At 40.9% G+C, this 26745-nt stretch overlaps 1 protein-coding gene across 1 annotated transcript in view; it reads right to left on the reverse strand.

Moving 5' to 3' along the window:
• Alg14 (ALG14, UDP-N-acetylglucosaminyltransferase subunit) overlaps positions 1-26745 on the reverse strand; it is a 66039-nt gene that overhangs the window by 28907 nt on the left and 10387 nt on the right. Inside the window, exon 3 of the mRNA XM_013018261.1 lies at positions 9026-9157. Within this exon, the coding sequence (XP_012873715.1) occupies positions 9026-9157 (132 nt within the window). The remainder of the gene's footprint in view (positions 1-9025; positions 9158-26745) is intronic.

A 26745-nucleotide genomic window follows, 5' to 3' on the forward strand; every position in this document is an offset into this window, starting at 1 on the left:
TCAGCACCACATAAGCAAAAAGAAAAAAGCCAGAAGTGGTGCTGTGGCTCAAGTGGTAGAGCGCTAGCCTTGAGCTGAAGAGCTGAGGGACAGCGACCAGGCCCAGAGTTCAGGCCCCACGACTGGACCCAAAAAAAAAAATCAAAAAAAGAACAGGGGAGACAGTGAGAAGGGGGTAACTAAAGTGATCCACCAGGCAGCCCAAGGGGCTCCTAAACTCCGCTCACCTCTCAGTGGGATCAACATTTAATTCAGAGACAAGGGGGTGCAGTGCTGTGGCATGAAAGGGAGGCTGGGACCAGGCACTGCTTAACTCTGTGTGTCCTAGTTCTGTATGATTCCATTACTAGTCGAAGACCTTTCTAGACACCCAACACATTGCTAAGCTCCTTAAGGGATGAAAATAAGCCCAGAAGACTTGGTTAGGAGGCCTTCACTCTGAGGAGAGAAAAAGTTAAAATTCTATGTTAAAATGTAAAAAAAAATAATTTTTTATTTTTTAATTTAAAATTTTAACTGTAAATTAATTGTAATTCTCTCTCCTCAGAGGGAAAAAAATAACAATTCAAATGATGGGAGAACAATTAATTGTGAAACTCGAAGTTCAAAGAGAGTTCATAGGAAAGGTTGGGATGGCATAATGTCTCAGAGGAAACCTCAAGAAATCAAGGAACTCAACTGTGGAACGAGCACTGTGAATCAGGCCCAAGCTGACAAGCCCTTCAAGAGGAGGAAGTTCAGAGGATGCCCCTGAAAGATGGTCCAGTAGGAGAGAGGTGGGATTCATGACATATGGCTTTTGGAAGGGCCAAAGTCTGTGAGGAAAACATAACAAGAGGGCCCCAAAAGAAAAACAGAGAAGCAAATAATCCTTGGTTGTTTTCACGCCCGAAGCAGCTCACTGTGGCATGAAAATCAGTGTGAAAACAGCCAGACACAACCAAACTGGGCACTGTAGGAACATTCCTCCGTCCAAGTCAAAATGTTTATTAACTCCTTGATAGCCTCTTCATTTTCATGGGTGGTGGGGTAGGGAGGAGACCCAGGAACCCACCAAGACAGCTCCTTCTCAGCACATGTTCACACACTACTCTTATGATTTCTGTGCTATACATGAGGAAAGGGAAGTTTGTGGAGATTAGATAGTTTACCTGAGTTTATCTAAATATCAATATGGCAGACCTACCTAATTTCAAACCATAGTGCAATGACTCATTTGTAGCGTGGTCTAGATCTGAGCCTGGAGCTGTGAATGAGGACAATTAAGTTTTTGTCCCTTCTTTGCTATTGGATCTAGGTCTCTGAACAAGCTACTCCCCTTCTCTTAGTTCTATTATTTAAACTTTAAAAACAGGATAGGGTATTAAATTATAGCAAAGATATCATATGAATATGTGTGGGATACAAATGAATTCCCCATCAGGAAATGGCTTATTATAACTACTTCAATAAGAACAGAAGAGCAATATAAAGCTATGTACTGATTTTTATGTGTAGAAATCCACCAAGATACAAATAATCAGACAAAGACTAACTATTATGCCACAGCTACTGTGGCAGCTCCAGGGTTTTATGGAAGAGGGGCTCCATGATAGCAGGTCTGTGTTCCAATTATACAATAAACCGACTGCCTTCATTTACATGTAATATAGCATAACATCTATGAGGCCTCAGAGAAAGGACTGAAGCTGGACCAAACCCTGGCTCAGGAAGGGAATGAAATAAGCAGAAATAAAAGATAAGGAAAGAAGACAGAGCAAATGGGGGGTGGGGTGGGGCGGGGGTCAGAATCTCAGATAGAGCAGTTACTGTTAGCTTTCACTGAAATCTGTCCTCAAGTCACCAGCCCTTCTAATTTTGCAAAAGGAGCCAGGGATATGGATTATTGTTTAATGTGAAATAACTTACCAACCAGATAAAACATGCCTAAGGATCATCAGTTCGTTTCAGAGAGATGGTTGATTAAAAAAAGATGGAGGGAGGCTGGTTCAGTGCTAGACTTAGAAATTAAAAAAAAAAAAAAGAAAGTTCACTCAAGGAAACAAGGAAAGGCACAGAGGAAGCGTGTCCATTTCCCATTTGAATAAAGTTCACTCATATCCCAAAAGCTCTTGTACATCTAACTCCTATGACACTTACGGTTTTTTAAATTATCTAGCATGCTGCTTATAGTCAAACAGCAAGAAAACCCTTAAAAATACCCAGTTATGCCCCCTGGTGAATTGAGGAGCCCAGTAAGGAGAAAAACAATAGCAATTAAACAAAACAAAACAAGACAATAGCAGCAACAAATCTTGAAAAAAACCAAACCAGAAACAGAGTTATAGTGTGCCAGCAAGAACAAAAGCAGGAGAACTGGTGATTAAAATTAAGTTTATGTTCCGGAATCCTAAGACACAAAGAAATCTCATAACAGAGGCAGCTGGAAAGGGGTCCTAGTGCAAGGCCACAACCCATGACTGTTGGGAAGAAAGGAAGCACCGTGAGAGGAGAAACGCAGGTATTTCAATGGGAGGACAGAGGTGCAAGTGGGGAGAGGAAGAAACACAAAGCACAGTGCAAATAGGAAAAGAGGGGACCACTAAGCGTGGGGCAGGATGGGGAGACACCCAAATCACCTGAGGAGGTGTGTGAGAGAAGTGCTTCTTAGTAAACCAGGAGGAACCCAGAATGACTGGAAGAGCACCCTAGCAAACGTTTTTCAAAAATGTGTAGTATCTAAGAAATGGGAGACAAAGGGCAAAGGGGGAATGTATGCAACAGTGACACTCATAAGACAATATGTTGGAAATGATCTATACAACTCTGGGAGGGGGACTGAGGGAGGGAGGGAAAGAGGGAGAAAATGAGGGAAGGGGTAATAAGTTAGACGAGAAATCACTGCCTTACTTATGTAACTTTAATCCCTCCGTACATCACCTTGGCAGTAAAATTTTTAAAAATAAGTAGATAAAAGAAAATAACGTGAAAAAAGTGTATAGTATCTAAGGTATGATGATGAACAAGGAGCTTGTCATTTTGGCAGGAAGGAAATGCCAGTTATTGGTTCTGAATGGCTTGCAGGGATGACCTTCCTAGAAAAGGATGTGCCCCTTCTTCTGTACCTACTTTATGCCCTTTTGTTAAGGAGAGGCCATGCTCAGAGAGGAGAACAAACTAGTTTCAAGCCACCAGCCCTAGTTATTGACAGAGCCATGAACAATTGCCAATTCTCCTGATTCTGTACCACAACTAAGTGTAATGGATACAAACCAGAGGAAGACATAGATTGGGAAATATAAGAAAAAGGTGAGACAGATTCTAAGGTATTCTCGATAAAACATATATAAGGAATAGCCTTCTAGGACCTGAAGACTGGAACTTTGTTTTACATAAGCTTCACATGACTCACACAAAGAGGAAGGAAATTTACCCTTTCCTGCTCTCAGTCCTAAACTGCCCCTAGCCCTTCCCCATCCCAATTCTGTTCTCCTATTGGATGATCCACAAAGACCTTCTTGCTTCCCGTGTACACTGAAGAACATGGCTCCTTGGGAAAGTGAAAGCTGGCTTGAGAATAATAAATCAACAACAGACCAGGCACAGCCTCTCCCAGCAAGACTTTTCTATACAACACTGTATTGTGTAAGCAAATCTTTTGAAAATAGCATCTGGAGCTTTTAAAGATGTGGACACAACTGATTTGAGTACGAGGCACCTGTCTTTAGAGAAAAGTGATTATTTAGCCCACAAAAGCAAACTGAGCCCTGTTTGCACAAACTGTCATCTGTAAACATTTGGAAGAAAAACTGCTTGGGTCAAAGATTTGTGTAAAGGGCTTAACTGTGAATTCAGGAAGATCAAGAATGCAAAGCAGCATTTTGTTAATAAGTGGAATTTGCTGCCCTTTGCAATTCTACAGCTGATTCCACTGCAGGATTTCATTCCTCACAGCAGAATACGGAAATTTTGACATCATAACCAAGAAACTTATAAATCTCCTATTCACATATCTGAAAGGAATGACCAGTCACAACCTGTTCTTTCTGTAATTCAAACATCTTATCACTGGGGAGCTTGTTGCTATTTTTAAGAGTGTGTAATATCAGTTCAGGCTTCCTAATCTGTTTCTAATCTGACCTTTTATGGCCTTCTGAACAATAATGTGAACATATCATTTTCTATAAACCGCAACAATGTTTGAAATGTGTAAAGTGTTTACAGAGTTCTCAGTAAGTTTGTGGTAAATGCAGCTTCCTTATCCCTGAGTGTACGATCTATTTGAAGACTATTTCTATAATCATTTACCATGCATCTTAGAGAAAATAAGTTTTGCTTTGAACTCGAGGCCTTGTTCTCACCAGGCAGGTACTCTACCATTTGAGCTGCACCTGCAGCCTTAGTCTATCCTTTTGACTATGTGGAAAAGGCACCATGGAAAGTGAGAAACAGCGTGGCCTACATATGCTACAAAATGCTGTGCTGGTATAAGTGGAATGTCAAACTGCATCCTAACTGGCAGAGCAATCAGTTTTCTAGAGCTGATTTAACGTCACATGTTTTATGCTGGGAATAAATGCTTTACTTTGCCAGCAAAAGTAAATGCTAACCTTAAGGGGAAAAAAAGGATACATTTACCCAGTGACTTGGGGGTAAACATGGCAAGAAAACAAAGAATTAGGAAGAAAACCAGGCAATGGGTGCTCATGCCTGTAATCCAAGTTGCTCAAGGGACAGAAATCTGGAGGAGAGCAAAGGAAAGTCTGAGAGATTTTATCTTCAATTAACCAGCAAAAATCAGACTGGAGGAGTGGTCCAGTACCCAGCTATGAGCAGAAAAAGTCAAAAGAGGACTCAAGGCCCTGAGTCAAACCCTAGAGCATGTACATGCACAAATAAGTTTCAGGTCTTACATTAAGGTCTTTGGTCTATTCTAATTGATTTTTTTTTTACAAGGTAATAGATCAGGAACTTGTTTCAGTGTTCTATGTGTGGATATTCTGTTCTCCTAGCACCATTTGAAGAGGCTGTCTTTTCTGCAATGCATGTTTTAGCATCTTCACTGAGAGTCAGGTGCTTGTAGCTATGTGAGTCTATTTCTGGGTCCTTTATTTTATTCCTTGGTCTAAGTGTCTGTTTTGGTGCCTGCTGGTTTTGTAACTATTTGCCATTACCTTTTGATTATTCAGACCAAGAGAATGCTTAACATTTCCCAAATGTGTTATTCATGAAAAGCCTTAGTTGAATTCCAGGGATAAATTCAGAGGAAGCAAACGTCAATCAAGAACCAGTTATACAATTTCGATTTCTTCTACCCCACCTTAGGCTGTAACCAGATCTCAAATTTTGAAGGCACTGCTGACTTCTCCCCTCCCGTTCCCCTCTCACCCAACTTTTCTCTCAATACCAGAGGACCGCAGACACGCTTGCACAGGTGCCAGGGTGGCCACAAGGAGCCATACAACTGGCCATTCCTGAAGGGGTTCACTCCCTATATTCAAACTTACAACATCTCCAAACAATTGGCCACTTCCAAACAATTCTACTTACAAAGTCTCCAGACCTTTAACCATCCTACTCAGCTTGGGCTGTAGTCTTCTCCCTAAGCTCTTCCAGTTCCATAGGCAACTGTTTCCACTTTTTGTGTCTTGTCTTTTGTCAGATTAAAAGAGGACTTGAAAAAGCAAAAGCATCCGTTCATTGATTTTTCAGATGCTATACAAAGATGGCTTCTGGGCGGGGTGGGGGGGAGGGGGAGTTGGAAAGCATGGTTCAAATGGTAAAACAATTGTCTAGCAAGCTAAAGACCCTAAGTTCAAACCCCAGTACCACCAAAGCTTTTCTTTTTTAAATTTTTAATTAAAATCCAAAATTTTAATTAATTGAATTAATTTCTAACTTTTAATTTTAAAACAGACTATAAATAGGCATTGAAAGTATACAAAGCTGGACTGGCTCTAGGAACTACTTATGCTTCCAAGGTCACTGTGAAGATTTCCTTCCTCTTTATTCCACCCTGTGTTTCCAGGAAGCCCCAGCACCTCCGGGCACCCTGTCCACAAGGCCAGGTCTCTCCACATCTATGGTCTCTGTGGCTGCACATCAGCCCTTTCTTTGCAGATAGCTCTGCCTCCTCCCATGCCACCCCTTCCTAACGTTCTCTTCACTGCGTTCCTTTTCCTTCCACTTTCATTTCTGTTTTTCTGCTGTAGCTACACTACTGACCCTTGGAGAACACACCTGCTTTCACCTTGAAAGAAGAGGCCACACCAGGCCCACACCTGACGTGCCTGGTGGTCTGGATCAGGAACAGCTGAGCCAGTGATGCAAGCAAAGCTCAACAAGAGAGCAAAAATGGTAGGCGAAGCCACACTGGCTTCTGCAGGGAGGGAAAAATGTGTAATGTTTGTCAAGTGGAAAAAGGAATCAATGTAGGAAAAGAAAATCTTCCTTCAGGCTTCTGAGAGTCCCTTAACAGAGAACATGATCAAAACAGTTCAAGGACATTTCTGATAATACATCATCTGATTTTGGCACTGATTTTGTTCTCTCAATGTGATTTTTCTCTCTCAATGGGAAACAGAAGCCATAACAGTTAGAGTAAATACCTCATCTGTGGGCACAAGTAGCCACAGGTTGTTGCCCACCCAGCATCGCAGTGGCATAGCTGGTAGTTTGTCCATGGAGTTGAGAAAAGCAGTATGTCAGTCACAAGAAACCTGATAGTGGACAGGCTTTTCACATCAAATCACTTCTTACTCTGACCATTGTTAGACTGGCTAAGTGCATGTAAAGTTAGAAGCTGGTACTTCTGTATCTGGCAATTGCTTATCTTATAAAGCATAGGTGAGGGCTGGGAAGGTGGCTCAGTGGTAGAGCGCTTGCCTTGCATGCCTGAGGCCCTGAGTTCGATTCCTCAGCACCACATAAGCAAAAAGAAAAAAGCCGGAAGTGGCGCTGTGGCTCAAGTGGTAGAGTGCAAGCCTTGAGCTGAAGAGCTGAGGGACAGTGCCCAGGCCCAGAGTTCAGGCCCCACGACTGGACCAAAAAAAAAAAAAAAAAAAGCATAGGTGAAAAGAATCAGGCTGGGAAAGAGAAATGTGGGCAGTATCTTAATGTTTTACAGTGGACTGAGCAACACAGAAACTGTGGCTCCCAAGTATGATTTCATTCATCTTGGAAAGCATGCAGCAGTTACACACGGTGTGGTCTAATTGTTTCTCACTGGGCTTGGCTTGAAATCTTATTCTCACTGAACTTCATTTCTAGATAGGCATCTTGAGATAGCAGATTGTTTCTTTGTCTAGCTAAATTTCCTTTGAACTATATTATAAAAGTTTTCTTAATCACCCCCAAATATAATACCAGATGAAGGTTGTGTTACAAATAGAATCAAATCAACAAAGGAAAAAACAAAGTTTCTCTTAAGTGTTCTGGCACATGGACAAAAAGTTAATCAACGCTTTATAATGTGTCAAACACATGTTAATTAGTAAGTCAATCAAAATTTTATATGCTATTCAAACAGATAATCTTGGTGCTACCTAGTTTGTGGTTCACCACAGAAAAGATTCCATTAGAAAAAGTTACACTATCCTATTAAGAACAATAACCTGCTATCTAATGTTGTCAACTCACTTACTGCTATGAACTTAGACATTTCTTGCTCAAGCTGGGTATGGAATGGGAAAAAATGTGCAAGTAAAACAAGGGCCTTCTTTCATATGAAGTATGAGTAGAGATGTTAAAAGTACATCTAAATTTGCCATGGTGAACCAAATCAGCCTCAGGCAAAGAGGCAGCCTATTAGACAGGAAAGGCCTATTTATTTCCAATTTGTTACATATTGGATATCTAAAATTTATTTTTTTACTCAATTAGATACTAAATTAGGTTTCTCTTTTTTCTTTCTATTTTTTTTTAAATTCAGGGCTCTTTCTTTAAATGTTTCATTTAACAACAGCCAAGTTGGAATGAAGCCAGTGATAAAACTCTTGAAAACTTTGGAAACAGCTCCTGGGTTTTCAGATTCTTAAGAAAAGCTCAAGGAGAGTACCAATTTAGGGAGTGGGTGTTTTTGTTTGTGTCATGACTCACATCATCCAGCATTCATTCATTTCTTTTTAAGTCATTCTACAAATATGTGGAAACACTTTTCTAGGAAAGGACCATGGGAAACCCCCAAATACTTGGACCTTACCCTCAAGAAGTTTACAGATTTCCCCTCCCTGTGTGGGAGACACAGGCAGACCTCTTCACCTGGCAAATTGAACTTTCTCATCTTGTCCCTACAACAAACTAATTTCTCTTCCAGGAGGTGTTTCTCAGAGAATGAGATTATCAGGCTAACTTAAACACTCCTACTCAAGGCAGGCGCCTGTGTAATCCCAGCTATTCAGGAGGCAAAGAACTAAGGATTGAGGTTCAAAGTCTGTCAGGGGAGACAAATCCACAAGACTCTTATCTCCAATTAACCAGCAAAAAGAGGAGTGGCTCAAGTGATAGAGCATCAGCCAAGAGCAAAAAAGCTGGCCAAGTGTTACGTGCTTATGACATTCTGCCTGCTGCATACCATACTTGATAAGAGTCTTAGGCTGACGGTGTGGCTCAGATGGTAGAGTGCCTGTCCACTGAGCATAATGTCTGAATTCAAGTCCTAGTGCTGCCTGTGCCCCTGAAAACATCTTGATAAAACTGCAAAGCCTACCGGAAACAAGTAAAGGAATGATGATTCTCTGGCTGACCACAGGTGAATAGGCATATAAGTGGGCTAAAGACACCGCTCTGTTGGTTTATCAACATAGAACAAAGAAGAGAAAGGGGGAAGTTTTGAGTTCAAGTGAATGGCTAGAAAAGAAGGCCAACTTCTCAGCTCTTCAGCAACATGCTCTTAAAATGATAGATTTTAACGTACCTTTCGAAAAGCTTAGTACATTACCTGGTACACTATTAAGTGATAACTGCTTAATGAAATAATAAATCTTATCATTACTGAAAGGCCCAAAGGAGAGTTGGCCTCCCTTTCCTTGGAGATGGTCTTACATACCAAATCTGGCTTTATCCGGAAAACCGTGGGAAAGGAGAACCAAATGGCCCACGTGGTGGTGAGCACTGTGGACAGCCAGGACTGCTGGACCTCACGGCTTCTTGGAATTTGGTGGATGTGGTATTCGGTGTACTGGAAGGAGACAAGAGACAACTGGGTCATCAGTACTGAAGTTAAACGTGGATGACATTTGTAGAAATTACTTTTGTAGGAAATGCTTTCTTCTTCTTTTTATTTTCCTGCTAATCACTTAAGAGTTGTGAAGCCTATTTCATGCTTTATCATTGGGTGATGACATCATGACAGGAAAGTTTCTAAATGCAATGTTTAAAAAGAGTTATGTTTGACCCTAAGGAGAAATTTTCTACGCACTCTGTTATAGGTAAAGAGCTGAACACAATGATACAATAAAAAGAGGGCTTGCTGGATACTGGTGGCTCACACCTATAATCCTAGCTCCTCAGGAAGCTGAGATCTGAGGATCACAGTTTGAAGCTATTCCTGGCTGGAAAGTCTAATGCCAGAAGTGGCTCAAGTGGTAGAGTGTTAGCCTTGAGCAAAAAGATGCTCAAGAACAGCTCCCAGGCTCTGAGTTCAAGCCTCAGGACTGGCACATACACATGCACCCAAAGAGTTCTTGCAAACTGATATATAAGACAACCTGGTATCAAGACAGGCAAAGACAGAAGGTAATTTCAAGCACAAGAGCAACAAGTGACCTGCAAACACTTGAAATTATGGCTAACAATGAAGCACTAAAGAAAACCACTGCACCTGCCTGACTGACAGTGACAGTGCATACCCGGTGCTATTCAAGGGGCAACATATAGATCACCTAGATCTTTAGATGACCTGAGCAAATGCATTAGTCCAAAGTTTGAGGACGGCAATTTGGAAGTACTTGTCAGAATTTGTTTTACTTTATTTGTTTGCTTTTTATTTTATTTTCTGGTGTGGGAGATCTAATCCAGAGCCCCATGACCCTAGCCCACCTATCACAATGTTAGATGTACCCACTTTTGATCCAGTATTTCTCTTTCTGAAAATATATGCTGCAGGTTTGCCCACATGCTCATTCACTGTCTCTCTGTTTATATGTGCGGAAACTAAAGCAGCAAATCTCCAGTAGGAGATTTACAATAAAATATAAATATGTTGATAAAATATAAATATGTTGATGACTCTATCTATCTATCTATGTGAACTTCTATAGAATATACCACATTGAGTGAATCCTACAAGTTGTCAGTATGTTTAATATGATCTAGTGCCTTTTAACAAAACAGTCATACAATTTACACGCATATTTGTATACACATACATTCATTAGTATTTTACGTGGAGAAAAAATAGAACTATATTCTATACATTATCAAGATTATGTTATAGGAAATTTCCATTTTTCCAGGTCATATATATCTGTCTGAAATTCAAAAATGTCTTATTACTTTTATAATCAGCTAAAGCAACATATTTTCCTTGAATCAAAGATCCAAGGATATTGATTATATACTGCTGTGTAACAGCCCCCTAACTTAGCAGCTTAAAACTGATTCCAGGAATCTAGGAGTGGCTTGGCTGGGTTAATTTGGCTTGGGGTATCTCATGAACTTGAAACCAAGTTGTTGTCTGGGGCTGCAAGCCACTGAAGGTTTAAGCAGTGAGGAGAATATACTTCCAAGGTGACTTAGAATGTCGGTCAATTTTGTGCTTGTTATTGGCTGGCTGTCAGCTGCTAGCCACATGAAACTTTCTACAAGACTGTTTGAGTGTTCTCATGATACCACAGTTAGCTTCCAAAATGTATGTTCTAAGGGAGGGCAAGGCAGAAACCAAAGTGTCTTTTATGTCCAAACCTCAGAAGTCACACACTTTGCCACTTCAGAAAAAATCAGAAAAAACCCTATTGCGTACACAGGTTAACCTTATTCTAAATGGAAGGGAGCACACAGAAGCATGAATAGCAGGAGGAGAGAATCATTGAGGGTTTTCTTAGAGCCTGGCTACCACACAGTTAGGTCAGACGGTGAACAACTTAAGTCCTTCTCCTTTGGCATTGAGGAACAATTATACGCTCCTTGTAAAAAGAATAGAAATCCCCTTTCTCAGCTATGTATTCAGTTTGTATTCAGAACAAGGTGTTTGCAGGCATCTCTTAACACTGGAAGAGGGCCTGAGCGCCATTCTTAGACAGTTAGAACTGGAGGCAGAGGGACTGCATGCAACCACTGTCTCCCCAGAGAATGACACGACACACAGTGGAGAATGCGAGTTTGGGGCTCAGTGTGTTTTCACTTTTATCAGTCATCTATGAAGTAAAATTATTTTCCCTTGGCTGGGAAGGCGGCTCAGTGGTAGAGTGCTTGCCTAGCATGCAGGAAGCCCTGGGTTTGATTTGTCAGTACCACATTAACAGAAAAGCTGAAGTGGCACTGTGGCTCAAGTGGTAGGGTGCTAGCCTTGAGCAAAAGCAGCTCAGGGACAGTGCCCAGGCCCTGAGTACAAGCCCTAGGATTGAAAAGGGAAAAAAAGAAAGAAAGAAAGAAAAGACAAGACAAGGGGCTGGGAAGGTGGCTCAGTGGTAGAGCACTTGCCTTGCATATGCATGAGGCCTTGAGTTTGATTCCTCAGCACCACATAAGCAGAAAAAGCCAGAAGTGGTGCTGTGGCTCAAGTGGTAGAGTGCTAGCCTTGAGCTGAAGAGCTGAAGGACAGCACCCAGGCCCAGAGTTTAAGCCCCACGACTGACCAAAAAAAAAAAGAAAAGAAAAGAAAAAAGATAATCTTTTAAAAAAAAGTATTTTTCCTTTCAAAGGCTTGAGGTATTAAACATTAACTACAAACTGATATTAGTTTTTAAACTATAGCTCACACATGGAGAAATAACCAATCAGAGGTAAACTTGTGTGTTTGCTTATTACTGGAGTAACTAACTGAAAACCAAGTCACATGCCAAGTAGTACTACCGAACCGCATATTACTGTCAGAAGTGTGTGGTAAACATATGTCATAGATTATAGGGTATCCTCCTCTGGAGTTTGGAGAAGTAATCAAATATATGAATACTTCTGCCGTGAAATATGAATAGTCACAGGAAGTGAGATTAAAAAGAGACTATAAGCATCAAACATGTTCATAGTAGCTTTGGGTATTATGTATGTTTATGAAAACGGAGGTTTTTGGTCCTCTAGTATTTCACATAAGGGACTGTGGATTCATATTACAAAACATTTCAATCCAATAAGTTATCATGTCACTGTGATTAGTATGATTTTTTAAATTACCTCATAGGAGGCCGGGCACCAGTGGCCTGTAATCCTAGCTATGCAGGATCTGAGCATTGCAGTTTGAAGCCAGCCCACGCAAGAAAGTCCATGAGACTCTTATCTCCGATAAACTACTCAGAAAAAAAATCAGAAGGGTTGGCCTCTACTTGGCTCAAGTAGTTGAGTGCTAGTCTTGAGCAAAGAAGCTCAGGGAAAGTGCACAGTCCCAGAGTTCAAGCCCCAGGAATGGACAAAACAAACTAACAAATACCCAATAAGGTATGATTATAAAATGTTGATGGTGTTACTTTCAACACCCAAAACTTTGTAGCCACTAACCTTCATGGCCTGATCTCAGTATCTTTAAAAGCAAAAGAAGCTGTCATGTTGTTTTAATTTTTTTAAAGCTGTGCGCATGTAATTAAAAAAAAAAAGCAGCAAACAATGTTTCTGTATTACATAGGAACAGGACCCTAAGAGAATGAAGGAGAGTCAGTTTCACTCTTGTTACTCTTCTTACTTCCCCCAAGGAAGAAAATGTCCATACTTGTTACTAAGACTGGAGCAGAGGCAGCACTCCTACACTGAATTCTGTTATCGTTTAGTCTGTAATGGAATCACCAAAGCCATCTTTTCCTAAAGTAGATGCACTCATTTTCCTGCTTAAAACTTTACAACTGGTATGAGGTCTAAATTGCTTACAATTGCTCCCACGTTCTCATTTGATTTGATGCTGGTTTAATTCTCTATGTTCTCCTTGCTCAATTAATGGAGTCACACTTCTCTTGTTTAAATGTGTCAAACGCATTCCTTCCGGGGGTCTTTTCAGTTCATCCTAACTAGCTTCAGTCTCACAGCTTTTTTCTTCCTAAAATTAGCCTCATTTGAATATTATATTCTCAGAGATGGTTCTTCCCTTCATACATGGACACCCTTTACACTTTGTAATTTATTGTCTTTTTTTCTCTCTCTCTTCTCATGGGGCTTGAACTCAGGGTCTGGGCACTATCCCTGAGCTCTTTTGCTCAAGGCTAGTGCTCTACCACTTTAAGTCACAGCAAGAGTCTCATGGGGACTTTTCTGCCCAGGCTGGCTTTGAACTGCAGTCCTTAGATCTCAGTCTCTGGAGCAGCTAGGATTACAGGCATGAGCTATCAGCATAATTTATTGTCTTGGTGGTAATTATGGGCACTTCAAACTAACGTGTTCATTTATGTGTGTATTTGATTTTCTGCCGCTTTCCCTAAAATGCAGCTTCATGAGACAGGAAGATTTTGTTTTGCTTACTATTAAAGAACATTAGTGATGATGGCACTTCCTACATCGTGAGTATGTAGTAAATGTTTACCATAGAGATAAATGTTTATTGTTACAGTTTCTAGAATTCCAAACTGTGATATCTTTGCTTGGGATGTTGATAGACACAATGCTGGTTTTGAAAATGTCCTCATATTATTTTTTTATATTTAATTTAATTTTATTTGTGAACATACTGTACAGAGGGGTTACAATTACATGGGCAGGATAATGCGTACATTTCTTACGTCATATTATTGTGAGGCTTTATGAGACCAACTGACCCAATCTCCTTGTTTCACCCGTAAGGAATGTGGGCTTTTGTCAGGTGACAGACAGTGCCAGGACCTGGGCCAGGTCCCCCACATGTCCTAAAATATAATGACTCACCCTTCTGGGGTTTCTGTGCCTCACTGCTGAGACACAGATCTTCCCTAATACCCACAGAGTTCTACTAGCTTCTATGGCATCTACTCTTGCCTCTTATTTTTCCAACACACAGCCAACCACTGATCCTGACACATTTCCTTTTCTCATTTTGTTTTTAAACTCATCTCCTTTATATACTTCTAACCTCAAACCCACAAAGCTTGCTGTGAGTTACCCTGGCTCTGTCTCCTCCTGTCTCTCCGTCCTGCACTGTAATTCTGGCTTACCATCCATTGCTGATACCATGAAGTTTCCCCACTGCCCCTCACTCTTCTTTTGTGAACACAGGACCAGCCTGGCACCAGTGGCTCACACCTATAATCCTAGCTACTCAGGAGGCTGAGATCTGAGGATCCACACTGGGCAGGAAAGTCTGTGAGACTCTCATCTCCAACTAATGACCAGAAAACAAGGAGTGGTGCTGTGACTCAAAGTGGTAGAGCACTAGCCTTGAGCAAAAAAAGCTCAAGGACAGAGCCTAGGCCCTAAGTTCAAGCCCTATGACTGACCAAAAAAAAAAGAGGACTTTGGGAAAGTTCTGCTATTTTGGTTTTGCTCTTGCTTGGGTTACATACTCCTAGAAAGGATAAATTTAGTTGAGACCTTTCTTTCTGTGAACTTTAATGTGTTTATGATGAATATGTATATGTCACATGACCTTCTTTTTTCACAATTAGCCAAAGAAGTAAGACTCCTCTCTCTCCATCATATAGAAAAACAACCTAATAAACCTTTCTATCTAGCTAGTGAGTTTTCTAATTAAGGAGAGGAAGTGCCCACATCTTAGTCTGTGTACCTGTACCTCCCAATGGCTCCCGTACCTACTTGACTGATGTACAACCAAATATTCAGTGGCAAGAAAAGTAGAATGCTGAAGAGTAAAAAAATAAAGTGCAGAATGTTCCCCCCCTCCAAGCTTCTAGTTTGTTTGAAATTACATGAAACATTGAGTTAAATACTGATAGAACAGGACAACCTAGACCTTTCAAAGAAGTTCCAGAATTACATCATGGCTAAAAACCACAAACATATCTGGCTTCAGATTGGGGAAAACTAAATAGAAGTTTATAGTGATTTAGAGGGAAATAATTCCACCAAAGAATCCAGATGGCATCATAAACCACAACAGAGCAGATGAAGTGGCCTGTGAAGTCATTTTTTGCTCTTGCCACATACTGAAACATACAAAACACTTATTATTTAGTGAATGTCACACTATTACAGAATCTTGGAAAGAAGACAAAAGCTAAAATGGTAAGATTTCAGTCCTCCAAATATGGTTTCAGCTTTCTTTGAGAACATTTAAAAATAATGCTCTGTGTATGTACATAATGGTTTAACCAGTCATTCTGAAACTTAGATGACCACAATGTGCAACACACACACACACACACACACACACACTTCTACACACAGTTCCTTCAAATACTTGGTAGAAGCTTTGTGTAGTGGCAGAAGTGTAGCCAATGAGGTCTATCTGAGGCGCGATTATTGCTAATTGAAAACTTTTCTCAAACACTTGGTAGATTTTCTTGAGTTCATGGGAAATGAGGAGGAAGTAATGTGGAGGCTTCATCTCTCAATCCCGCAAGCCGTCAGAGCCTCACACGTCTGAGAGTGGGAGCTATGCTCCAGACAGAGTCCTGCTGGCCACCTGCTGGCTGTCACCTTTAGTAGGCCCATCTCCGCGGACCTCTGTCTCCCACTGCGAAGCAAGCAGGCATGGATCTGATCAGGGACCCTCAACGGGCTACCAGGACCCCACAGCTGTCCCTCAAGGATGAACTGTCGAAAGCCAACAAGGCTGCGGCTGCAGTGCTCCCCTTTGGCTTGAAAGCCACTCCCCACTTCATCTTGAGAGGTCTCTTCTTGCCTGCTGGAAGGCTTTAAGAAATGAATGCGTAGTTTGCTGGGGAAATAATGAAGAGATTCTGGCATGAAGAATTTTAAGCTCTCTTTATGGATATTTGTTGTCTTCTTTGTTGATCTTTTTTTTTTTTTTTGCCAGCCCTGGGGCTTGGACTCAGGGCCTAGGCATTGTCCCTGAGGTTTTTTTGTTCCAGGCTAGCACTCTACCACTTGAGCTTGAGCTACAGCACCACTCCTGACAAGGGACTGGCCCTCTGCACTCAGTTTCCCTTTTACTTTTACTTGTCATCCTCAGTGCCTCAGTCAATCCTGACTAAAACAGGAAGTACATTGCTAGGCCCAGCCTTGCCACTTATGGGACATGACTTCTCTCTGACTGTCTCCACGGGGCTCAGTTGGACTGGCTTTCTTCTAAACTATATGTATCTTTACTTTTAACTACAATCAAATATAGTTCAGGCTCATTAGAATGAGGAAAAATGTGTGTGGGGTGTGGGAGTGTGTGTATGTGTGTAATACACTCTTACAAGAGAAATATATTAAGCCAGGAGTTGTAACATAGTTTACAAATTGAAATCCTTACGATCACAGTTGTGTATTTTACAACGATTTCTTTTAGAATCGTTTGAGAACTGCTGGATACCATATGCATGAAATTTAGAAGTCTCTGGAAGTTGAGTTCAGGCCTGGTCCACTGAATGCAGTAGCACCCCACCTTGTGGAAGGGGCAGGCAATGATAAGTGGGAGCAGGGTGGGGCATTTTAGAGGTGCTAGTGATAAACTATGACTGCTTCAGATACAAACCAAACATGCCAAATCAAAAACCAACAACAACAGCAACAAAATCTCTGCCCTATTGAAATAACTAAAATTCCTCTGCTTCCAAGGCACAAGCACAAAGTACAAAATACAAGCCTTGAAACATTGATGCTTTTGGTAGGTACTCAGGTTACTTTTGTAGTAAATAATTCATATCAGTAAATAATTACCCCTATTAGGGTTTCCTTGTTCTAAGTGCCACCTTCCCACTGTGACACATTTTCTTACACTTTCTAGAAGTGTGAGTTATCTTCTTTCTACAGTTAGCTTTGAAATTGTAGTTGACTTGTCTTGCTGTGGTTACAGTTTAACTGAGCTGAGGGTTGTTCTTTTCATTTAAAGGCCATGTTCTTGTTCTGGGACATGTTTTTCCTGGGATATGAGTTGGTTTTGTTTAGAACTTCCTTTTATTCTCTTGCTCTTTATGGATGGTAGGATTTAATATTCAGTCTGATTGTCTAACTTTGTTTTCTCTGTTTTTCTTCTTTATTCTTATGCTTTATAGCAGAGATCTTTAATAGCCTTCTAATTATTCATACTTTTTTTAAATTTCCACAATCAAAATTTTAATCGCTCACTCTGATACTGAGTTGTTGTTGTTTTTTAAAATCTCATTCTTAGGGGTATAATATCCTTTCATGCTCTTAACAAACTGTATTCTTTTTCAAGCTTCTGCCTAGCCTCTGATTTCTTTTCTCACAGTTCCTTTCACTGATGAATAGTGTTAGTTTCATTTATGTCACTGGCATTCCTCTCTGCTGGTTCAAACCAGTGATTTTCAAGAAGAAGAGGAGGAAAAGACTCCTCCCACTCCACTTAGCCAGGCCTGCAGATACTTCAGGTTGCCATGACGGGTAAGGCGGTGGGCTCCTGCGATGGCATCTGATGGGTGCAAGCCAGGGCTGTTGCTAAGCATCCTACAATACACAGAACATTCCCCCAAACCAAGATCTCCATGAGCCAAATGTCAATCCGACTTGAGAATGAGAGATCTGGTTCGTATTAAGGAATGATGCATTTGGGTCATGTTAGGAGGCCCGTGTGCTGCATCGGGCTTACTGAAGAGTTAAAGAGAGAAAAAAAAATTTACAGTTAGTTCTGTTCTCTTAGGCAAATCAATTTCGTCAAATGTAACCTTCAGTTTTTAGTGTGGAGGACAGAAATGTAGCATTCTGGGAAGGATCCAGAAAGGGGAGCTGGGTGGAAAGTACTGGCCCTCTGAGGAAGCCTTCCCCCTTGTTCTCGCATACTACTCACAAAAGCCCAAAACTACTCAGTTCAACTTTCATGGGTTTACAGAGCTGTGTCAGATAGAGTGTGGGTGTTTAACGGCTCTACAGGCAGATGGGCCCAGCTCTCCTTGCTGTCCAGGCTTCTGGGAGCCTAACACCTTCATTATCGGTTACTCACTGCTACTGCCCACTGGTGCCTTTTATTCACCCCAAGGTCTCCAGGATTCATGGCCTTTCCTCTCCAATTGCATCCAAAACTTCCTTTCCTCACTCCTGTTCTTCATTTAAAAAGTGCAGTTTTGCATACAGAAGTGCTCTATCACTATCCACTTTTGAAGGAAGATTTTTACTTTTGGGGTGGCAAAGCATCCCACCCAAGGAGCATCTTTTAAGTAAACAGACCAGCATGCAACCTACCTGGTGAAGAAAAGTCTTTATTTCAGTTTAATCCTTAAGGTGGTGGGACTCAAACCCAGGGCTTGTGTCTGATAGGCTGGCACTCTACCACTGAGTTGTATCCCCAGACCTTAAAGGAAGGTTTCCAGCGAAAACTTTCTCCACATAAAATACAACTGCAAAGTCATAGAAAACTTATTCTAATTTGAGAGAGCGAAATCATCCCTAACAATCATACAAAAAAAAAAGAGGGCAAAGCCTCTGCACATCTGCCTCCGTCTCCAGGTTCATCCGTAACGTGCAATTCCTCCTTAAACTCAGCCCCTCTACACCCTTCACCGTGGAGGAGTGTGGCTCAATGTTACGAGCTGTGCTGCCACCTGGTGGTCCGATGGGGGAATAACATCAACAGGGACTGGGAGAGTACAGAGGGAAAGTGTGGTAATAAAAGCTCTTCAACACATCGAGGGATTTCACAGGGCCAGGTTTGAGGTCTGAAAGAGCTCTGGAGAGGGCAAGTGAGAAGAAGAAGAAGACGAAAGGGGAGAACGAAGAGGGAGAAGAAGAGAGAAAGGATGGGATCAAGTATACAGGACTTAAAGAATTGTCGATCAGTGCAAGGAACCTTGGGAAGCCCCCGACCCTGGCAGAGATTGCCGACCAGTCTGAATTAGGACGAAACACTCCGAAGATGCAGACAAGATTCTGGCTTACATACTTCTCCAGTCAGTAGAGATACAGCAATTCCTTGTTTGAAATTGCCCAGACCAAATACTTTGGCTCTTCTCTTCAAATCCCATAGCCAGTCTGCAAAAACTTTGTTAACTCTACTTAAAAATATCCAGCTAGGTATGTGTGGTAACAATTCATGCCTATAATTCTAGCTACTCAAGACGCTGAGATCTGAGAATCACAGTTCAAAACCAACCCAGGCAGGAAAGTCTGTCAGACTCTTATTTCCACATCCCCAGCAAGAAGCCAGTACTAGATGTGTGACTTAATGAGTGCTAGCTATAAGCTAAAAAAGATGAACGAAAGCACAAGGTCCTCAGTTCACACACCAGTACCAACACACACACACACACACACACAAACACACGTGTCCATAATCCAATTGTTTCCTCTACTCCTTCCTTTACAGGTACAAGCCACACTTATTTCTACTTGGGTTGCTGCCAAAAATTTGGGAAAGTTGTTAGTCCTTAAGTTTTTAAGTATCAAGAATATACATGTGTATACACTGCATTCTATTTAATGACTCTTGTAAAAAAAAAAATCTCACCATTACTCACATTCCTTTCCAGCATTTTTTTAGGTGTCTTTTTTTTTTCATCACTATTTTCTGCTAGTTACTGCTAGCATAGAAGAAAGCTACTGTTTTGTATATTCAGCTTGGACCTAACACATTTCTAAACTTCTATTATTTGTTAACCCCTTTTTCTAGATATGATGACTCATTTCTTCCTTTTTAATATTAATATCTCTTATTTCACCTTAGGTGAATGGTCAAAGCAAAAAAAAAAAAAAGCCTAATGGCAGAGGCTTTTATTTTGGTTCTGATTTGGGAGATAAAGAATGCTTCTAGGACTGGGAATGTGGCTTAGTGGTAGAGTGCTTGCCTTGCATGCATGAAGCCCTGGGTTCAATTCCTCAGTACCACACACACACAAAAAAGCCAGGAGTGGTGCTGTGGCTCACATGGTAGCCTTGAGCAAAAGCAGCTCAGGGATTTTGCCCAGGTGCAGAGTTCAAGCCCCAGGACTGGCAAAAAAAAAAAAAAAAAGGAATGCTTCTAATGGATACTGGCTTCTGGTTCTAAATATACTTTTCCACATCAAGCAAAATGTGGGCAGCTCTGGTTCTGCAGGTGGTATAGAGCTTCAGGGGCTGTGTAAGATCTCCATACAATGGGATTTCCCATATGGCAGTTTAAGCAAATTACTAAAACAATATGAACAGAGGGCATGGGTTTCATTTAGAGGGTCAAACTACATGAATGTGGAGACCTGTGACTGGTTTCTAACACATATATTTATACTCTTGCATAAATATGTACAAGAAACACAGAAATTCAATTAATAATCTGCCAGAATGCTAAAGGAGGAAAAAGTTAATGTTAGCAGGTCATTTAGCTTGGATTTCTTTGTTGTTCTTTTTTCCCCCTATCAAAGGAACATCCGCATGCTTATTGTAGAAAACTTGGAATAGTTGAAGAATGTATATGCATACAAAAATATTTACTGCCTGCCAGTCATTGGTGGCTCATGCCTGTGATCCTAGCTACTCAGGAGGCTGAGATCTGAGGATCAGATTAGACATGTGAAGCCAGCCTGGGCAGGAAAAAATGTAAGACTACCAAAAAGCTGGAAATGGAACTATGGTTCAAGTGGTAGAGTGCTAGCCTCCATTACAAAAGCTCAAAGACAGTGTCTAGGCCCTGAGTTCAAGCCCCAGGATCAGCGTGGTGGCGCACACACACACACACACATACACACGCACACACACACACACACAAGTGAAACAAAAATTAAGGGCAATCATTTCCAAGTACAAGGAGAGTTGCTGGAACTCCAGCTGGTACCAGGGTTGCCTCTAGAGTAGGTTACGGCCCAACTTTTTACTTCCTATCCTTCTTTATCACCCAATGCTTTCATCTAAGAAACAAACAAAGGAATAAAATTCAGAAGGAAAAACATTCCAGAGTTACTTCTGACTGAAATATCCACTGAGTGGATACTCTGTACAGGCTCAACATTCAACATATTTTTAATGACCAGACAACTTTTCCTGAGAAAACACTAAAAAGCGATTTGTAGAGTAGTGGAAAATCCAATAATCATCTGACCTGAAAGTAAAGAAGGTTGGCTATAATTTTTGGCCTTTCAAATTCGTTTTGGGGAACTTCTACTATTGTTTTATACATGAAAAGAGTTCAATCTATAATCTTCACATGCAGTTTAAAACATGTAAATCTAGAGTTACTGAGTTTTGATTCGTCAGCCACGTGATACAAAGAGTCGCCTGACAGCCTGACAGAAGGCACAGGGGTAATACTGGTGTGCAGGGAGGCAGTGGAAACAAGGCTCTAATTCAGAAGCAAAACAAAGGGAGGAACCAAAGCTCACTGTGAAATGCTCCTTCCAGGGACGGATGAGCTCCACTGATACCTACGCCAAGAGGACCAACCTCCTCAAGAAAGCTGCTTTGAGTCACCGCTTGCTACCTTTCACCCCGCCCTAGTAATTGGCTCTACTTGGAAAGGTTACCATCCAATTTTGGCTGGAAAATATTACTTTTCGCCACTCCTGATGTTGGAACTAATCTCAGCGGAAGCTGCATTTTACTTTAGGAGGATTTTTCAAGGTATATATTTTCATATAAGCAATTTCACAGTCAAACGCCCTTCACTTTTTTAATCTCGATTGTCATTAGTCAAGGGAAGCCAGTTTTTCATGAAAAGATAGTTCAATTACTCAGAGGAGCATAGATGGAATAGAAGAGTTTTAAAAATATATACCAGGAATAATCACTGATGTTTAAATTTTCAAATATATAATTTCCATATGTATGTATACAGAAGAATAATATAATCCACAAATGTATAATAAAATATAATATATATTTATATAATGCAATATATTATAATGTAATATATATTCATATATCCTATTAATACATATAATACAATTATATTATATATAATTATATATTATACAATGTATTACGTAGATATTTTATATATTCCTCTATACCAAAGGGGTAAATTGACATATTTTGTAAAAACTAGCAAACATTTAGATATCTATTACGTAATTTCGTTCTAGGTCATAGTGAGTTGTTGGAGGCAAATGAGAGAAAATTCTTGTTGCTTGGGTGACTGAGTGGCAGACAGTGGTGATGTGCCTCTCCTAGTTTCAGGGAAGTCTTCATGCTCCTGGAAGGGCAGCCTGGGTCAGCTGGCTTCACCAGCACCTGTGAACCCATTCACTGCTGTTCCTTAGTGCCTGCAGTGAGATGGATGAGACTGGCAGAGTGCTAACGCTTTACGATGGTGCACATTTTCTGGTTCACTTAAGAAGCCTAGAAAGGGCTGGGACATAGCTCAGGGGCAAAGTGCTTGCCTAGCAAGTGCAACGTTGTGGGTTCAATCCCCAGTATCATAAGAGAGAAGAAGGAGGAGGAGGAGGAGCAGCAGGAGGAGCAGGAGGAGGAGGGGGGAAGGAGGAGGAGGAGGAGGAGGAGGAGGAGGAAGAAGAAGAAGAGTGCAACGTTGTGGGTTCAATCCCCAGTACCATAAGAGAGAAGAAGGAGGAAGAGGAGGAGGAAGAAGAAGCCTGAAAAAGTTCATCTATAAAGAGATAGTTCAAGGCCTGTAGCTATAGGAGTATTTCTGAAAGCATCACTGGTGTCACCTCCAAAGGAAGAAAAAAAGTGAGGAAACTTTGAGTAGGCAGGAGTGGTACAGAACAGACACACAGACTGTACCTCAAAACTCTGATTTTAATTAGAACTCAAATTTGACTCTGCTTCTGATATAATGGCAATAGATGCTAACTAAAAATTTTCCTTCTATAAACCAATTATGGTGCTGTAAGAAACAGCAAAATATTATTTTCTCTGCACAGAGAAAGGGAAATGCCTTCTTGCCAGAAAGAAGAAAGTGCGAAGGGAGCAGAGGCCTGTGACAATGAGGTTTGTGGAAGGAGGGTGAGTTACGCCAGAGGCCTAGGGCTGCTGCAGTGCCTCCCAAGGGGCCTTATAAAGGAGACACAAACTTTCCCCAGTGCCAGCTCCCATGTATCTGGATGTGACAGCACCCAGCAGCCTCGTTCTTGGTTTTCTGCTTGCTCCTGGGAAATTGAATTCTGTTTCTTGTTTTAAGGAAAATCATCTATACACAGGATGATTCCAAAATTTATATTCCAGACTGGACCCCTTTCCTGAATTTCAGACTCAGGAGGCTGAGATCCGAGGATCATCGTTTGAAGCCAGCCTGGGCAGGAAAGTCCGTGAGACTCTTATCCCCAATAACCCACCCCAAAAGCCAGAATTGGAGCTATGTCTCAACTAGTAGAGTGCTAGTTTTGACCAAAAAAGCTCAGGGACAGTGCCCAGGCCCTGAGTTCAAGCCCCAGGACTGAAACAAAACCGAAAACAACAACAACAAAAGAAATCTCAATTAAGCAAACAAAAGACAACAAAAGAGGGGGGACAACTCAGAGAAAAAAAAGTATAGTGAGTAGAAAGGTTGAAATTAATATATTAGCAATCAGAACAAATGGACATGTGTCAAATAAAGCAGTTAAAAGACATTTGTTTTCTGTTTTTAAAATTATGCTACATACCATTTATAAAAGACATACTATGACACATACAAGGTAAAAAATAAACAAACAGAAAAAGATATACCATGCAAACATGAGTCAGAAAGAAGGTGGCATTTTGCCAATATCAGACAAAACAGTTTTAGGTATTTATATACTCTCAGTAATTAATAGATCAAGCAATCAAATAATTAATAAGAACATAAAAGATGATTTGTTTATGAGCATCAAACAATCGTTACCATGAAGACAGGAGGATTGTGGTTTAAGGCTACCTTAGGCAAAGTTTATAAGATCTTATCTCAAAAGAAAAGAAAAAGCTGGACATGGTGGTTGATGCCTATAATCCTAGCTATTTGGGAGGTAAAGATAGAATTGTGGTCAGAGACCAGCAAGGGCAAAAGCTTAAAATTCTATCAAAAATAAACTACAGCATAAAAGGGCAGGGACTGCTAGGTGCTGGTGGCTCTCATACCTCTAATCCTAGCTACTCAGGAGACTGAGATCTGAAGATCACAGTTTGAAGCCAGCCTGGGCAGGAAAGTTTGTGAGACTCTTATCTCCAATAAACTATGCAAAAAAAAAAAAAAGTCAGAAGTGGCACTGTGGCTCAAATGGTAAAGTGCTTGCCTTGAGCAAGCCCTTTGTCCCAGAGCACTTTCCCTGAGCAGGAACAGTGCCCAGGCCCAGAGTTCAAGCCCCAGGATCAAAAAAAAAAAAAAAAAGGTACGTGGGGGAGGGGAGAGAGGTATGGATCAAGTGGTTGAGTGCTTGCTTAGTAAGCATGAAGCCCCGAGTTCTATCCCCAATACTTCTCATCCCCCCGATAAAATAATTTTGTATTAAACAGTAGAAAATAACTTCCTTTTTGAACACATAAGATTTACCTCAAACAAGGGCTGGGAAGGTGGCTCAGTGGTAGAGTGCTTGCCTTGCATGCATGAGGCCCTGGGTTCGATTCCTCAGCACCACATAAGCAGAAAAAAGCTGGAAGTGGCGCTGTGGCTCAAGTGGTAGAGCACTAGCCTTGAGCTGAAGAGCTGAGGGACAGTGCTCAGGCCCAGAGTTCGGGCCCCACGACTGGCAAAAAAAAAAAAAAAAAAAGATTTACCTCAAACAAATTATATCCCAGGTCACAGAAAAGCCTTAGTGTTATATAGTACAAACAAACTTCTCCTGTCATAAGAACACATTCTCTGCCCATAAAATGAGATTCAAATTTGACAAAAAAAAAAAATTTGATTACATGTTACTTATGAAAGACACATCAGAGAGAAAAATATAGCCACCTGAAAGGAATAAGAACAAAAAGTTATGAGTAAGAAAAGCCAAGCTAAAAAGCCAAATACTATGTGTTTGTAGATGGTAGACCTAAAGAATATATATATATGTGTATATATATACATTGTATATTTGCCATATACATATACAAACGTATACATATACATATACATACAACATGTTTCTAACTATGGGACTTTTAGGGGGATAAAAAGGAAAGAAGAGGAAAAAAGAGTGATGAAGGGTGAATAATTTTGAAATACCTGGTAACTATACATGGAGATGACATGCGGAATCTCACTGAAAGCTGCGGATCAATAGGGCATGGGGAAATGAGGACACAGAGAACAATAGAGGAGGGTATGCATGGTAAAATCTCTGGGCACAATTAAGACACAATTTTAAAAAAGAGTGACAGGAATGTAAAACAGGCTCTGCTGCAGGAAGGGTGACTGAAGGGTAAATGAGGAGTAATGAGGCTAAAGTGCTTTAAAATTGCAAATATGAAAACAGAAAGATGAAACCTGTTGAAATTGTTTTAGAAGGGAGAAGAGAGGAAGGCAGGGAGACAGAGCGAATGAGTTTGGGTACATTGTATGCAGGTATGGAAATGCTACATGAAACCCATTCCTGTATAACTGATACGTTAATACACAGCTTTTTCTTAAAAAAAAAAGAAAAGATACACATATTAATACAGAAAAATATAGTTTAAGAAAAAGTATTTTTTTTTGGGGGGGTCCGGTCATGGGGCCTGAACTCTGGGCCTGGGTGCTGTCCCTCAGCTCTTTAGCTCAAGGCTAGCACTCTACCACTTGAGCCACAGCACCACTTCCGGCTTTTTTCTTTCTGCTTATGTGGTGCTGAGTAATCGAACCCAGGACCTCATGCGTGCAAGGCAAGCGCTCTACCACTGAGCCACCTTCCCAGCCCAAGAAAAAGTATTTTAAGGACAAATATGAAATACTGTAATAACAAAAAGTTCAATTGGCCAGTAGGCTATAACAATTCTAGAGTTGAATATATCTAATAAAAGTCTTAGTCTACATAAATAATAAAATAAGCACAGAAAAAAATTACACATCTCACTACAGAGGGAAATTTCAACATATTTCTTTTCCTTTTTTTTTCTGTTGGTCATGGGTCTGGGCCTGGGTGCTGCCCCTGAGCTCTTCAGCTCCAGGCTAGCGTTCAACCACTTGAGCCACAGCACCACTTTGTTTTTCTAGTGGTTTATGAGAGATTAGAGTTTCACAGATGTTCCTGATTGGGCTGGCTTTGAGCTGCGATCCTCAGATCTCAGCCCCCTGAGTAGCTAGGATTACAGGCATGAACCACCAGTACTTGGCATCAACATTACTTCTTGTAGTAACAGATATGTTAAGCACATGAGAACACTAGTAAGGTCACAAAGATTTGAACGCTATCAGTAGTAAGCGTCATCTGATCATCATGGTTAATGAATTCAATAATTGGAAAATACATCTTTTTCTTAAGGACACAAGAAACAATTGGGCATGAGCAATACAATAAGCAAATTTCAAAGCCATGAAGATTTCAACAAGTTTGGGTTCTGGTTTTGGTTTTTCCTGTGTCAGTGCTAGTTCCACCTACAGTATGGTGGGTGGCTGTCATGGCAGGGCCAAGCTTCCAGGATGTCATGCAGACAAAGGCCAGTAGGTGGACCCTCCTCTTCAGCACGGCTCTGTGGGGATGGCAAAGTATCTACCTGCTTCCTTCTCTTTCATTATCACACACACACACACACACACACACACACACACACACACACACACACACACACACA

This window comes from Dipodomys ordii, unplaced genomic scaffold (genome assembly GCF_000151885.1).
Source record: "Dipodomys ordii isolate 6190 unplaced genomic scaffold, Dord_2.0 Scaffold39, whole genome shotgun sequence".
Taxonomy (NCBI): Eukaryota; Metazoa; Chordata; class Mammalia; order Rodentia; family Heteromyidae; genus Dipodomys; species Dipodomys ordii.